General features: G+C 42.2%; 1 protein-coding gene across 1 annotated transcript in view; it reads left to right on the forward strand.

Annotated features, from left to right (window-relative positions):
* TBC1D8 (TBC1 domain family member 8) overlaps positions 1–17201 on the forward strand; it is a 52956-nt gene that overhangs the window by 12560 nt on the left and 23195 nt on the right. The window contains exons 2-5 of the mRNA XM_054400178.1: positions 3537–3692; positions 7519–7637; positions 11501–11729; positions 15385–15625. Coding sequence (XP_054256153.1) covers positions 3537–3692; positions 7519–7637; positions 11501–11729; positions 15385–15625 — 745 coding nt within the window. The remainder of the gene's footprint in view (positions 1–3536; positions 3693–7518; positions 7638–11500; positions 11730–15384; positions 15626–17201) is intronic.

Genomic DNA, 17201 nt, shown 5'->3' on the forward strand with positions numbered 1-17201 from the left:
CCTTGTCAGGAGGGTTGGAAGTAGATGATCCTTGAGGTTCCTTCCAGCCCTGACAGTTCTGTGATCTTACTGCCTTTAATTCAGCTGTTTCGAGCACAGCACACTGAAGCTGATGCACTGTTTTCAGTGAGCACAGAAAATTTTCTACGCTTTGTAGCTGGATGAGGTTTTGTGTCTTTTTCTTGCATTTAAGAATCAAGAATCAAGAATCAAGAAGGTTGGAAGAGACCTCAAGGATCATCGAGTCCAACCTGTCACCCTACACCTCATGCCTATCTAAACCATGGCACCAAGTGCCACGTCCAATCCCCTCTTGAACACCTCCAGGGATGGTGACTCCACCACCTCCCTGGGCAGCACATTCCAATGGCCAACCACTCTCTCTGTGAAGAACTTTCTCCTCACCTCCAGCCTAAACCTCCCCTGGCGCAGCTTGAGACTGTGTCCTCTTGTTCTGGTGCTGGTTGCCTGGGAGAAGAGACCAACCCCCTCCTGGCTACAACCTCCCTTCAGGTAGTTGTAGACAGCAATGAGGTCTCCCCTGAGCCTCCTCTTCTCCAGGCTAAACAGTCCCAGCTCCCTCAGCCTCTCCTCATAGGGCTTGTGCTCAAGGCCTCTCACCAGCCTCATTGCCCTTCTCTGGACATGCTCCAGCAATTCACCATCTTTCCTAAACTGAGGGGCCCAGAACTGGACACAGTACTCAAGGTGCGGCCTAACCAGTGCTGTGTACAGGGGTACAATGACCTCCCTGCTCCTGCTGGCCAAACTATGCCTGATGCAGGCCAGGATGCCATTGGCTCTCTTGGCCACCTGGGCACACTGCTGGCTCATGTTCAGGCGCCTGTCAACCAGTACCCCCAGGTCCCTTTCCACCTGGCTGCTCTCCAGCCACTCTGACCCCAGCCTGTAGCTCTGCATGGGGTTGTTGTGGCCAAAGTGCAGCACCCGGCACTTGGACTTGTTGAATGCCATCATGTTGGACTCTGCCCATCTGTCCAGCCTGTCAAGGTCCCTCTGCAGAGCCCTTCTACCTTCTAACAGATCAACACCTGCTCCCAGCTTGGTGTCATCTGCAAATTTACTGATGATGGACTCAATCCCCTCATCCAGATCATCAATAAAGATATTGAACAGGATGGGGCCCAGCACTGATCCCTGGAGGACACCACTAGTGACAGGCTGCCAGCTGGATGTGGCACCATTCACCACCACGCTCTGGGCTCGGCCCTCCAGCCAGTTCCTAACCCAGCACAGAGTGCTGCTGTCCAAGCCACAAGCTGACAGCTTGGCCAGGAGTTTGCTGTGGGGGACAGTGTCAAAGGCCTTGCTGAAGTCCAGGTAGACTACATCCACAGCCTTTCCCACGTCCACCAGGCAGTCACCTGATCATAGAAGGAGATCAGGTTGGTGAGGCAGGACCTGCCCTTCCTAAATCCATGTTGGCTGGGCCTGATTCCTTGGCTATCCTTCAGGTGTGCAGTGATTGCCCCCAAGACAATCTGCTCCATGATTTTCCCTGGCACTGAGGTCAGGCTGACAGGCCTGTAGTTCCCAGGTTCTTCTGTTCGTCCCTTCTTGTGGATGGGTGTCACATTGGCCAGTTTCCAGTCTTCTGGGACCTCTCCAGAGAGGAGAGCATTTAGCATTTTCTCATACGTATTACTGGTCTCCAAATCCAGGTCTCCATTTTAAATAGATGAGTATAATATCTGGCCATGTATTTAGCTAAGAAGCCAACCAGTGCTGCATCCCACTGTTTTCATAGAATCATAAAATCAGCCAGGTTGGAAGAAACCTCCAAGATAATCCAGTCCAACCTATCACCCAGCCCTAAGCAATCAACTAGACCATGGCACTAAGTGCCTCATCCAGTCTTCTCTTAAACGTCTCCAGGAATGGCGACTCCACCACCTCCCTGGGCAGCCCATTCCAATGGGCAATCACCCTCTCTGTGAAGAACTTCCTCCTAATATTCAGCCTATACCTCCCCTGGCACAACTTGAGACTGTGTCCTCTTGTTCTGCTGCTGGTTGCCTGGGAGAAGAGACCAACCCCCACCTGCCTACAACCTCCCTTCAGGTAGTTGTAGACAGCAATGAGGTCACCCATGAGCCTCCTCTTACACCAGGCTAAACAACCCCAGCTCCCCAGTATGTTTTAAAACATACCACATCCAACTTCCTTCTCATGTGAGATGAGGACTTTGTAAGTCTCATTTTATTGTTTCTGTTAATCACTTAGGTGATGGACTGGAGAATGCAATTATAAGAACTGCATGTGGTGCCAAGAACTGGCAATGTGTTTGGAGGTTGGGGATAATTCCTTTTGTGTTGGGTTAATGGTGAAGGAACAAAAATAAAACAGGTTGGAAATACTAAATATGCAAAGGCAAAATGTAGTATTGCAGAAAACTTCCTATATTCTAGTGACATAAGCAAATGTGGAAAAGCCATTCCTTGATGTTTGCCATCCTCCTCCGAGGGAGGTTGAGTCTCTGCAGGACATACAGTTTAGGGGGACTCAATACAAAGCTGCTGCTGAATTGCTATCTGTAGGTGTCATAAACCAACTCTGAACTGGCATTTGGATAACTTTTTCAGGCATAGCCTGGTTCTGTCTGATGAGGGAGTAGGTAGCAAGATAGGTGAGCAGCTTCAGCTTCCAAACTGGGGGCAGTATGGGGGCAATAATTGCTCCAGACCTCCCAAATGAATTTGCCTGTATTGGCATCGAGTGCTGATTTAAAGTCGGATAGCGCCGCAAGCTTTCTTGGACATAGTGGTATGTATGCAAGATATAAGAAGTGGTTCTCCCACTCTTCTCTTCATCTCTTCCGCTAGCTGAGATGAGTAGTGAGCATCATGTCCAGTTTGGAATGTCACAGTTTAAGATAAGGAAGAGATGAGGTAACTGGAGTTCCTTTAAAAAATTGAGAAATCATTAAAGGATGGGCAGTCACAATGATACTTCTTCCGTATGTCAAGCATTAGCATCAAAAACGCCTGTGGCAAATTACTCCCCATGTTCTGAGAAACAGGATTAATTTCCATCAAGAAAGTTTAAGATTGTGGTGGTTGACTTGTTTGTTTGGGGAGGTTTTCTTTCCCGTAAGAATACTTAATGAAAATAGTGGAAGAGGCTGCCTGGGGAAACTGTTGCATCTTGGTTGTGGGAGGTTTTGAAGAACAGGTTAGGCAGACACCTCTTACAGCATAGGTGTATTTATCCAGCTTCAGAGCAGGGCTGGAACAAAACTCCTTAAGGTGCCCTCAGGCCTTCCCACTTCGATTCTGTGGTTATATACATATATATGAGGCAGAACTGGAGACACAAAGATCTCAGTATGCTTTTGATCTTCTAATCTAGTTTGCCTTTTGCATTTTGAGCTTCTCTAAAACACAGTGTAAAATAGGAGAAGAATTATTATCATTACGTTCTGTATTCCAATTTTATGGCCTCAGATGTGAAAAGACTTGCAGGCTGCAGAAGTGAACATTGATGCTGATTCTCTTCCCCCTCTTTTTTCTTTGCAGGTCGCTTGGTTGGTGCCCTGGACGCTGTGCTAGACTCTAACGCACGCGTCGCTCCGTTTAGAATTTTACTCCAAGTGCCAGGCTCTCAGGTTTACTCTGCCATTGCATGTGGTGAGTTATTGAACGGATCAGAAGTTTACTGGGCCATAGCTATTGGTGAGTCACAGACAAAAAAACCCAAACCGATTCTGAGCATGGTCAGTGTCTGCATGTCCAGAAGCTCAAGGTAACCCCAGCTAGTAGTGTATGTGTAAAACTATAGCTTATTTAACGACCAAATTAACCTCTGGTTCAGATCCCAGACAGCAACTGTGAAAAAGTGTTGGAATATTAAGTTTCTGTACAAAGCTTAGTTAGCTGAGAGTGTTTTGCATTAATTGTATGTCTCTTGCAAAGTAGTGTGGTTCTGTTCATGCCTTCGTCTTCTCCTGCAGTTGTAAGAGTTCCTTACAGCAAGAAGCTACTTCTTCTGGGCTTTCGCTTCATTTTCTGCCTGCTTACTGTGAAATGGCTTACTACACTTGGTTATAATGAAATATAACTGGATTGTTTGGAGCACGCTACATGATGTAGGAAGCAAAGTTGTCAGGGAGGAATATATAATTGCCTGGTCTGTTGTGCACTGGTCTCTTTTGCAGTGTTTCTGCAATCTCTGGAGGTTGAGCTCCTCTTCAGGAAAGTGATATTGATGTGAATTGCAGCAGCCTTGCCTTGACACAGTAAAGGCCATCTGAACATGCTTGCTCCATTCATCCTGCTCTTGCTTGGCCAGTCTGCAGAGCTATTCTCATCCCTTCTGCTCCAGTCTATAAAATCCTAACATTGAAATTACAGCAGATTTTCATTTGGGAATGGCTCAAGGCTGCTCCAGTGGAGGTTTTGACTGGACATTAGGAAGCATTTCTTTAATTCCAGGGTCAAACCCTAGAATAAGCTTCCTAAAGAGGTGGTTGATACTTCAAGCCAGTCAGTGTGGTATTTGTACAATGCCCTTAATAACATGCTTGAACATTTGGTCAGCCATGAAGTAGTGAGGCAGTTGAATTAGATGGTTGTTGTAGGTCCCTTCCAACTGAAAATTTATTCTATTCTAGTCTAGTCTAGTCTAGTCTAGTCTAATTTCTATCCTATCCCATTCCATTCCCATATTGTTGATGGTGTTTGATACAATAGTCCTTTAAACAGAAGGACAGTTCCTATGTTTGCCCCTTTCTCTGTACAAGTTCAGTCAGTATTTCTTCCTTGGTTCAGCAGAGATTCCTCTGTGTGTTCCCCATTAATACCAGAAACTTTTCCCATGCCAGATGTGTGGAACAAACTTGCATAAAATCTATTTATGCTATTTTTGTTGTGGCCAGGATTTTTTTGCTTTGCAATCACTCTCTGCTTTTTAACCCTGCACCCCTCCTTTTTATATTTAAATAATGCCATCTCATGGAGGAATTTAAGAGGTTCATGCTGTTACTGTCCTCTGACAAAGCCAGGTATCTTTCACTGGAAAAATAAGCTAAGTGTTGCTGTTGTGGGCTTTTGATCATTTGAATATATGTAATATTATTTTCTGCGTCTTGATCCTACTGCCCACAGGTTTGATTTTTTTTTTTAACATTAAAGGAACTACAAATCAAAATCTTGGCTGGTTGGAATGGTTAAAGATGTTGCTGAGATAAACTTATTTGATTAATGTTTTCTAAAATTCTCTTTGGCTCTTGTGAATGGATGCTCAGCCCTGGAAAAATGAGATTTATTGTAACAGAGCAGAAAGCAGAGAGTTCTGTTTTGTATGCTGTGTGTGCAGGACACAGGCATTTGCCAGAGCTTTACAAAAATGAAGAGCAATCGTAGCAGAAGTTGTTTCTGAATAGTATCACTGCTGTGAAACCCTGACATGAGTGTTCAGGGGAAAGCTGGTGATGGCAAGAGTCAGAAAAATGGCATCAGTTGACCCTTTTCTGAGAAAGCTGGAGACTCTCCTTGCACAGAAGCAGCTGTTGCTGCTCACCCAGCTCTGCCCTGTTTGAATGAGGTGCTTCATGCACATATGTTAAGAATTTTCTTACTGGTTTTGGGAGAAGCAGCGAGTCAACTTAAGGTTCCTGATGTGTAGCACGGACAAGGACCAACTCCAGGAGCTCCTGCCAGTTTCCTGGTGTAACTTCATTACACCAGAAAGATCCAATAGCCATTGTATCATTAGGTTGTTAACTAAAATTTATTTTTAATTTTTTTTCCTTTGTTCCAGTAGCTGTAGGCATTAGTGATGATGCATGTGTAAGGAGCAGATATTTGGTACAGACTTTTGCACATCTCTGGGGGCTGCTAGGAAGTCTGGTCCATGTCCAGCATGGCTCTTCTGGCAGAGATGTTTTAATCCACGTGGTTAATTGTGTTATACCAATAGAGGAAAAAACACCAAACAGCTAACCTCAACCCTAGTGCAGAGCCACTGAAAATTTTCCTTGCAGAAGGCTTGTGGACAAAATAGAAATCAAAGTTCCAGTCCAGTGAAGTAACTTTTGGGAGAGGGAGAGCAAAGGGATTGGTGAGAAGTGAGTTTAAAGAAGAGATTAGAAGGAATGAGGCTGTTAGTTAGATGAAGTACTTATTTGGCACAGGCACATGAAGAAGGTGGGTGACACATGGAATAAAATGCTGTGCAGGGGATTGGCACAGGAAAAGGAATACAGAAGAGACTGGCAATGCTTGGGTCAAATCACAGGGCAGTGTGAAGACATTGCAGTATGAAATGACTATTTCTGATGTTCTTAACCGTTGATGTCATTTGTTTTGTTTATCTAAAAGACATTTAAGTATCTTTTCTTCAGTGATTTTTTTTTTTAATTTAACCTTGATTAGTGATATTCATGAAGTTCCATCACAAGACCTTCCTGTCTAGGAAGTTAAAGCTTGTAAAGTTTCCCTGCCAGTTGGCGTTCTACATGGAAAACGGAGCAGAGGAAAGTGGAAAATTCTTAGCTAAATTTATCATTTTTTGTTGTGAAGCAACATAACGAAGATGCATCTCTAATGTACAAACACATCAAATATTGAGATAATTGATCTTCTGTTTAAGATTAGTGTTATCATTATATTCCTCTATGTTTCTCTTACTTTCAATCACTTCTTTCTTCTGCTAGCAAGGCACTAGGAAAAGCAACTTTTGCTGCATTTACTTTTTTCCTATAATGTTTAATCACTGACCAGTAAGATCTGGAGAGACCTGATTTTCCCCTGATTGCCCTGTGTGTTGCTCATCTTGCACTGACCTTTCTGTCATTGTACATGTAGCAACAATTCAGTTTCAAGCAGAAAGACCCGAAGCAAGTAGAAGTGACCAAAATACTGTTTCTGAAGTTAGTGTGAATGCATTACATTTCAGACAGCAGTAGAAAAACCCTCAAATAAATAACTGCAGAAATGTGCTCTTTTAGGTGTTGCTGAACTGAACTGTTTTAGGTATTTTAATTATAGAGAGCTTTTCAAATAAGGTGCAGATAATGACCACGTATATTCTTCTATATTCTAGGGTATGTGTGTGGGGAGTGTGTATGCATGTGAATACCAAGAGAGGGAGGAAGGAAGATCAGGGACTTTGGGGGACAGGGTGTAAATCAAAGGTTTCAATTGGCCACTTCAGGAATGTTGTATCAAAATAAGCTGCAGTCTAGGAGCTCAGGATGAAGTTTTGCTGGGTTTTTTCTTCCTTGACTTTTAATGCAGCATCTGTTGGCTGACAGCATTTGAGAAGATAAAACTAATGGCACTAAAACTAATTCTCTAAAACAATGATGTTTTTGTTTTTTTCTAACTACAGTGCTGTGAATGAAACCTTCTTGACCTGTTTGCTACCAAGAATTTTGAGGTTGAAAGTTCAGTTTCTAATAGTGAATTTATGAAGTAGTGCATTTTATTACTTTTTTTTCTTCCTTTCACTTTAATTTTGTAGGATGAGTTTCAATACACTACTTTTTGGCTTTTCTAGGTGCCACTGCAGAGGAGATAAACCAGCACTGGGAATGGCTGGAACAAAACTTGCTCCATACTTTATCTGTGTTTGACAATAAAGAAGATATTGTTAGTTTTGTCAAAGGGAAAGTGAAGGTAAGGAGACTTTCACCCTTGCCTGCTTGATTATATATGATTTATTAGAAAAAATGTAATTCATATTTGGTTTTGTCCACCTAAATGTTAGATATTGGTTTTCTGTGTGGCACTTGCACCTGATGTGGCCAGCATCTGTGCATCTTTCCTCACATTTCCTCAGAAAAATATCAAAACTGAAGTATCTCATTTAATCTTTATTCCACCAAGGACTTTCCCGTTTCACTGTTCTTTTGCCTGTGGTGTGCAGCTGAGCTTGCTTTACCATCTGTTTTCAGTTCTTCCACCTCTCCAAAACATAATCTTAAATACCTTCCCTTCCCATATCTTTGCATTGCCTTCTTAACACGTTTCTTCCCCTGTCTCCTGTGTTTTACCTGGCTTTATCCTGTAAGTTTCTCCTGCCCGTTTCTGTACTCCTGTCCCTCTTGGTGGGTCTGAGAGGTGTCAGCAAGTGACAGCAACAGTGCCTAAATCTGCTGACAACACACTTGTGCAGATGATGATGATGCACTGCCTGCAGCACAGGGACTGAGGACAAGGCCCTAGTACAATGGCACCTGCATCATAAGGCTCTGGGACAGAAACTGCTCGTGGCTTTGCAGGATGTGGGAGTTGTGGCCAGGCACTGCAATGAAACTGCTGGCTGGCCACAGCTTTGCAAAAATTAGCATCATTTTAGGAGGATTAAGAATTCTAAATGTAAAATAATTTGGTAGCTGAAAACCAGATTCAAAATACTAATGGCACAGGTGGTAAGACTTGGAAAGCCTGATGTCCTGAGCTTTTCTTCCAGTAAAATAGACACTCCTGGAGGAGCTTGGTGAATGGCTGCAGGGAGTGCAGGTCTGTTGGTGACTACCTGAGATCCTGCTGCAAGCTTTTCCTTGCTAAGAGTTTTAGTGAGGTGCTCTTTCCCCCCACACCCCCTTTCTGGTTTGCAACATTTGTAGGAACATTGGGTTTTTTTGTGGATTTCAAACCTGCTGTGATCCCAGTGGGCTCTGAAGCTGCAGAAGAAGAGGGGCAAAAGATCACTGTGTAAATCTTAGATTTTATTCTGCTTTCTTATCAAAAAACTCCCAAACAAACAAACATTTTTTGTCTAAGTGCACTGAAAGACTGAAATAGAATTAATCTCTCTTGATAACACCATGGCAGCCTTCAGGATAGGTCCATGTTTTGGACCATTTCCTCTGCTATAGATTTTTGGCATATTAAGAGTGCCTGTTAACTGCAAATTATACCAGGTGCTGTAATGTACAGGTTATTTGTCTGAATGGTAAAATATATACTTAACTCCTTTGTTGTAATACCACTATTGAAAGTCTCAACACTTAATTAGATTTATGTAGATGTTGTTGAAACTATGTTTTTAATGGTTTCAAGCATGTTATAAGGTACTGACACCTCTCATTGCATTGCCTCTTCATAGAAAAATATTATACACAATTGTTACTCTACCTGTATCTAATGGAGTCCCTCAGGGGTCAGTACTGGGACCAGTATTATTCAATATACTCATCAACAACCTGGATGAGGGAACAGAGTGGATTGTCAGCAAGTTTGCTGATGACACAAAACCGGGAGGAGTGGTTGACACCCCCTAAGGCTGTGCTGCTGTTCAGTGAGACCTGGACAGGCTGGAGAGCTGACTGGGGAGAAATTTAATGAAATACAAGGATGAGTATAGAGTCTTTCATCTGGAAAAGGACAACCCCACGTACCAGGATAGCTTAGGGGCTCATCTGTTGGAGAGCAGCTCTGGGCAACAGGACCTGGGAGTCCTGGTGGACCACAGGATGACCATGACCAGCAATGTGCCCTTGTGGCCAAGAGGGCCAATGGCATCCTGGGGTGTATTAGAAGGGGTGTGGCTGGTAGGTTGAGAGAGGTTCTCTTTCCCCTTTACTCTGCCCTGGTGAGGCCACATCTGGAATTTTGTGTCCAGTTCTGGTGAGGCCACATCTGGAATATTGTGTCCAGTTCTGGGCCCCTCAGTTCAAGAAGGACATCAGGAACTGCTTGAAAGAGTCCAGTGCAGGGCCACAAAGATGATTAAGAGAGTGGAACATCTGCCTTAGGAGAGACTGAGGGAGCTAGGGCTCTAGCTGGGAGAAGAGGAGAGTGAGAAGTGACCTCATTCATGTTTATCAACATGTAAAGGGTGAATGTCAGGAGCATGGAGCCAGGCTCTTCTCAATGATATCCAGTGATAGGACAAGGAGCAATGGGTGCAAGCTGGAGCATAGGAGGTTCCACATAAACATATGGAAAAACTTTTTCACTCTGAGGGTGAGAGAACACTGAAAGAGGCTGCCCAGAGAGGTTGTGAAGACTCGTTTTCTGGAGACATCCAGAGACGTCCTGGATGTGTTCCTGTGTGACCTACTCCAGGTGATCCTGCTCTGGCGGAGGGGTTGGACTAGATGGGTTTTCAAGGTGTCTTCTGTTGTGGTTGAGGGGAGGAATATTATTTATTAATTACCCTCACAACAATAATAAATGATATGGCAAACGAGTATTAATAAAAATAATAACCCTTTATTAATACAAATATGCCAAAGCTCATTGAATAGGATCGTTGTACAGTTGGAAGATATATTTACAATGGGAATTATGCAGTCAGGGCAAAATACAAACTATTCTGTACAAATTAGGAGGAAACAACTTAGAAAGAGAAAGTCCCCAAGAGCAGATAGCTCTCAGTTACAGTGGGGGGAGGCTTGATAAGAGCCTGTAAACCCAAATGGCAATGAATTGATTACTCACAGCTGGTTTTACCCACACGGGGATGCTGCTGCTGCTGTGTCAGCTCTGGGGTGCTCTCATAAGGAGCTAGCACTGCAGATCGCCGGCAAGAAAGGTTTACCGCATGGTCCCAGGCTGGTCTGGCTTCAGCGGACGGCAGGCAGTTAACGACGCTCTTCACGACAGGCGCTGGCTTGGTTCCTGGGTAAACTGAGGCACGGCATGATTATAGTGGCAAGGGGAAGCAGGCTAGGCAGATCCGGCTTCTAGGCTTGTGGCTTTATCCCAGGCTCTGGACCAGGCACTTGAGGCAGGGCAGGGCAACTCGAGGCAGCTTCTACAAGACAGATCCAAGTATGCTTCAAGCAAGGCAAGGCTTCAGCAGGCTTGAGCTAGGCAAGGCAAGGCTTGAAGCAAGGCAAGGCTGACTACCCAGTCACTTGTATGTATACATCTTGCCAGAGATCAATTGGTCCAACGAGGCACTGAAGCTAACCTGTAGCTGCCCAATGGAAAGGTGTTCTGCCAGGCTATAACCATAAAAGGGAGAAGCAAAGACCTTGTTTCTGGGGGACCAGTGGTCAGCTCTCACCCCAGATAAACATCTTGTTTACCAGACAGGCAGGGGTCCTGTCCCCTTTGTTCTTTTTGTCGTGTTGCCCTGTTTTCCTGCCGGAAGGAGGGGAGAGAAAGGGACCCTGTCTAGACACCTGAAGGCCTGTCTGGGTTTGTACTGGGCTGTGTCATGACCCTACCATGACACCTTCAAACCCTTAACATTCTGTTATTCTGTGATAACTTTGCTTGGCATACACCAAATAACAGGAATTGTAACCCCTAATGAAACTGTAAATACAGGATTCTGCCGGAGTCATTGGAAAAATTATAATTAAAAAAAGGCCTGAAAAGTCTTGATCTGGAAACATTCAAAGTGTATGAGAGATGCGAACACCATAGAAATGTCTCAGTTTGTGAAAATTGCCAATCAGCTTGAATGCCTTTTTGTAAGAAAGGGCTGTGTTATTAAAATTTGCATAGGTCGCTTGTAGCAGCTTGCTTGAGTGTGGGTGCCACAGCTTTCTCCTGATACATTTATCTGCTTATGGACTTAGGCACTGATTGCAGAGGAAACGAGCAGCAAGCTTGCGGAGCAGGAGGAAGACCCTGAGAAGTTCCGAGAAGCCCTGGTGAAATTTGAATCAAGATTTAATTTTCCTGAAGGGGAGAAGTTGATCACCTATTATTCCTGCTGCTGTTGGAAAGGAAAAGTTCCTCGGCAAGGCTGGCTTTATCTAAGCATTAATCATCTCTGTTTTTACTCCTTTTTCCTTGGCAAAGAACGTAAGTGTGGATGCATTAGAAATCTAATGCTGGGGAGACATGTAAATACAACTACATTTAAAAGCAAGAATAGTTAGAATTCTTATGAAAAGCCTTGTTTGCCTCTGAAGTTTAGTTTCTGAGGTTTTTTTGTTCAGCTGAAAGATCCTGTTTAATTTAGTTTTCACTTCAGCATTTACATTTATATTTTAGCATGAATGCAGTAATAAGAGCACGCAGACACAGCTGCAGTCTGGTTCTTTCTCTTGCCATGGTGAAGTAGCCCTAAAATGTAACAGACCTCCTCCAGATTCTGAAATAGAGACTTGTAGTGCTGAAAATGGGGAGTAAGGATGGGTCCCTCCCACAGGCAGGGAAGCAGAGTCATCATTGGTGCTAGGCAGCAGGAGAGGGCTGGTGGGCTGAAGTCTATCTGCCTGCCTGAGGATAGCTCAGGAAACATAACGAGGCTGTGCCCTGGAGAACCAGGTGAAAATTCAGAGGTTTTAAGGGAAGACCCCAGCAATTTAGGGATTTCTTCCACTGAGTACCAGTTGCCAGGAGTGTTACAAGAAGCATGTCCTGAGGGTTTTAGACTTTCAGACTATTCAGAGAGTTCTGGGACTTTGTGATGTCATGTCGTGTGGTTATGAAGAGCCTTTCAGAATAAGAAGGTAAAAATGAATGTAATAGATATTAGATGGTGACAATGAATGTAGCCGTTTAATCTCAATAGCATTGATCTGTTTAGTAAGATTGTGCATGAACTGGTAACAGTTTTAAGTCCTGTTTGTCCTGATGGAGCTTCAGCAAGGACAGTAATATAAACCTATACTGCTAAAAATAAAGAATTGTCAGTTGGAACATTTGGGAAAACTTTACTGTTTAGTGTCTGGGTTTAATATTGGGATGACTAATCAAATAAAACTCTACTTCTAAAAATTAAGGGCATTCATGTCCAGAGATCCCTTCTGACCCCTTACCATTCTATGATTCTATGATTAATATAAAGATAAAATATATAGCAATTGGTAATTTCTAAAGCTTAAAACATGGCAAGACATGCTTAGAGGTTCTTTTTTCTCCTTATATTATTTCAGGGTAATTATTTTGTTGTATCTGCAAAACGTGGCAGAGTTAGATTTAAAATGCTTGTTAAGTTTGTTATTCATTATAAAAACAAAAGTTGAGTTTTGCTGGGCACACTAGAATGGAGTCTCTTGATACATAATAGGTATCTTAGTTCTTGTTTAATCTGCTTGTTCTCTGTTTAGTATTAAGTAACATCCTTTGTCAGTCTTTTCTTCTTGCTATCATTGCAGGCTTGCTCTCATTAAATCTTGAGGAATCCAGTCTGCCAAAGCACACAAAGCAAAAATAATACTTATTAACGGGCAAAGGAGGAGGAATAAAGAGGAAACCCCTTTCTATTGTTCCAAAAATGTTCTTTATGGAACACCACAGATCGTTAAATGATACTGGAAACACAATATCACACTGTAGTATTTAAGAAGAAATTGCTTCTCCTCTCTTTTAATAATAATAATCAATTCTGAAAATACAAAATCCCCACAAACAACTATGTGTTTTGCCACTTTTCATTTTGACCATGGAAAAACACTGTTCAGTCACCGCTGCAGTCACATTGCCTTTATGTTCCCATGTATTTGCATGGAGATGTGAAATAAAACCCCTGAATTTTAGTTTTGGTTAAACAAAATTCCCTAGCTCAGTGGGAAGCATTATCTATTAAGATGCTTCCCACTTCCTTGGTTCTGATAAAGCAGATGATTGCTTCCCTTTCAAAGCTAGTATTTTGTCACATTTATGAAATACCTTTATTATACTGAATAACCCAGATCTATTACAGTTCTGGTTGTTACTATTTGAGAAGCCAGTGCTGACTATATGTAGTAAAGGTGAATCATTGTTTTTTGTTTTGTTTTGTTTAGGTAGCAATCGCAAATTAAATCTGGTCTTGAAACTATTGCGCAAATACCTCATTTTTTTGCATTCTTCAGTATAGCACAGGGGAAAAAAGAAACATATGAATTCTTAAAGGTGTTTTAATTTGATGAAAATCCCTCCCTGAAATCTCTTTGTAGGCAAAGTGTAAAGTCTTCTGCTTCTGGCAAGTCTGTCCCCTTCCCTTTGTTGTATTTAATGTTGAAATGACCTGGAATACCACATTGAAACCCGTTTTCAGCTTCTCATAAAATTAATTTACAGCTTACATGAGCATAAACTCCGTGGAACACTTTTTCCAGTATTTGCAGAGTTTCAGAGACTTAGAGCATCAGACTTCTTGAAAGGGCATGCCAATATTTCTTCACATTTTTAAATTAAACTTGTGTTTTTCTAAAGCTTTGAAGACGTTATTCCTTTCATCAGTAGGTTTGGGCCCATTTGCAGTCTGCTGTGCAGTTTGTACAACCCGCACAGCAGAGCTGATTTGCTTCTGACCTGTGTGAACAATGGTGCTATTGCTCCAGTGCTGTTTAATCTTTCTTCCCTTGGCTGCCCCTGTGTAGATGATTTTATGACCGGTCGCAACAGTTTGTGTGTGTTGATGCAGCTGTGCTTTATTTAAGTAAGAAAAAAATGTAATCTTTGACATCTGTGGTTCATGTAGTACAGAGAATTCACGGGAAGCAGCTTCTTAGGTAATTAATGATCATGGTTAAGTGTCATATATATATATATATATATATATATATGACAGTGTTTGTTATTACTGCCTTTTTATTGCTTTATTGGCATCAGGAGACAAGCTAGGGATGTTACGGGGTGTAGTCTTAATGTTATTGGCACAGAGAGTCCTGGGAACTTACCAGCAGTTATTAAGAAGAAATGTAATCTATTTAAAAGTCCTTTTCAGCCTAATTTCTACCCAGAGATTTGTATGAGAGAAGCAAGTAACATCCTGCAGTGGTTGTCTAAAATAAGCTGATTCTGTTTGCCATTTGTGTTTTTATGATTCAGCAGTGTTGAAGTGTAGAGAACAGTTTTTATTTTCTGTAAGCAAGTCTGACTACACTTAATGTTTAGGGCAAGATTTGCCTGTGCACCTTTTCAGTAAAAAGTAAAAAAATAGGAATATCCCAATGCTTAGGCAGCTTTGGAGTTGTTTTAACCCCCCCTCACGCACTCCCCACCCCTACTTATAGTAGTAATTAAACTTTATAAAATACCAATGTCCAGAACTTCCTTTTGTAGGGGAGTTAGCTTTATTTTTAAAGTACTGTGCAGGTAGTTGGATTTCCACCACCTACAGTTTTATTTCTGGGAGGTTACCAAGCCTTTCCCTGTTATCTTTATAGTCTTTAAATTAACTCCTTCTTCTGTTAGTAATGAAGAAATTACTTGTAATTTCTGTAACTGTAAGAAATTACTTGTAAAGGAGCACAGCTTGTGGCAGGTGTTCTGCAAAGGAAGAATTCCCCAGTCCAGCACCTCTTAGGAAAAATTGGTAAAATTTTAAGAGAGAGGTTCTGAAAAAGACAGACTTTTGGAGTGGGGGAGAATGAATGTAGAATAAGTAACAGTCATTTCAGCTTTTGCTTTGTCTTTGTAAAAATGTGTCTCTTCCCTCTTTGTGAATTTTCTTATTTCCCAAATCTGAAAAACATAAGCAGAGTTTCTAACTAGCTTTTGCTTTTTTTTCCTCCGGTGGCAGTGAAACTTATCATTCCTTGGGTCGAGGTCCAGAAACTGGAAAGAACCTCCAATGTCTTCATGACTGACACAGTCCGCGTCACCACGCCAAACAAAGAGCGCGACTTCTCCACGTTCCTCAATATCGCAGAGGCTTTCAGGATCATGGAGCAGCTGGCAGATGTGACACTCCGAAGGCTGCTGGATAATGAGATCTTTGAACTGGATCCAGGTCTGCAGGATCCTACTCAGATTACCAAGAGGTAAAAAAGCTAACCTGTTGTACAAGCAGAGGTTTGGTGGTGGTCTTCATGGATTGCTGTGTTAGCTGAGTAAGATTTCAAAGGCTTACTTGATGGGGTGCAAAAGAGATTTTATAGTGTATTATGGTGTATCCAACAGGTGCATTTTAACATGTGTTCAAGGTATCTTTTTCCATTTTATATTCTTCCCTTAACTATCACTGTGGGTTTTTGGTTTGTTTTAGAAGTACCGTTCTCCGTAGAAGGGTAGATTACAGCAAGGGATACTTTCCATCTTCCCTGAAGAGCAACATTATTTAGTTGATAATTTTGCCAGTGTGTAGGCTTTCCTAGTGCCATCAATTCCATAGAATTACTGCTTTTGATCATATCTGAAACATGAAATTTCACATTGCATGATTGCCATAGTTAACTTAGCAAGCAGTTTATAGGACTTAAGAAACCCACAGGCAGTTGCAGCAGATTAATATGTCGTTGTCAGCCCTACCCCATGCATGCCCAAAATGCACCTCTGCACTCCTCTCCCACTACGGAAATGCACTCAGCTTTCAGGTGTGGAAGATTGGTGACTATTTCTGTCCCAGCACATAACTCTGTTTTATTTGCTGCTGTGGAAGAGGGGAAGAGAAACTGCCCAGAGGAATTTTAGGTGGGCAGGATGGATAGCCCCAGCTGGAATTTGCCTGAGGTGTCAAGGTTAACATACCGGTTTAAATACTACTTTTCTGAATGGGGTGTGATGGAGCACTTATCCCCTCCTGAATCATACCCTTTCCTGCTCTTCCTTCCTCTCTCTCTGCCAGAGGTATGGAGGGAATGACTCAGGTATTGCTTCACAGCTAAAGCTTAGGGAATGTGTGGTTTCGTTTTCCAAAAAAAAATAGGGATATGTCCAGTAGCTGTTTTATTGTTTCTGAGGGGGATTTTTGCAATGGTGTTGGGTCTACATCTCAGCTAAATATTTCTGCAAATTTTCATAACGGAGTTTAAAATAATAAAACACACTTCCGCTACAATTTCATACGTACATACGATAAGGAAAGTCACTGATACCAAGATTTTGTCCATCGTCAAGGAGTTAATTTGAGCAGCCATGAACAATTTTGCTAGCTTCTTTTTCATAGCCAGGGTTCCTTTAAATACAAGAGCTACTGTTATTTTTACAATTTAGGTGTAACTGGATGTTGTTAGTCCAAGAAAGGCTTTTAGGCCAAGAAAGGTAGGCTATGTATTTTAACTATTGTAGGATGTGTCTGTGAGTAGTAAGTTGTAGTTAAGCTCCCTTCTGTGCCTTACCATTCTAACCTCCTCCCACCTTTGAACTGAAAAGTTAGATGCATGAAGCAAGGATCCAGAGACGTAGCAAAAAACTCTGGGGAGGTATTTTCACCATCTACTGATTTTCAACTCATCGTTGTTACTTCCCAAAATAGTCTTTGAGTTGGGGGTTCTAACTGAATGGAAAACTACAGAAAAACTAAAATTACGGTTGCAGAGTATAAGCTTAGCAATATGCTATAAGGAGGCTCTTAGGGAATCAACCTGTAAGTACCTTGTGGTATTTTTGAGAAGTGGT

The sequence above is a fragment of the Indicator indicator genome, chromosome 1 (genome assembly GCF_027791375.1).
Source record: "Indicator indicator isolate 239-I01 chromosome 1, UM_Iind_1.1, whole genome shotgun sequence".
Lineage (NCBI taxonomy): Eukaryota > Metazoa > Chordata > Aves > Piciformes > Indicatoridae > Indicator > Indicator indicator.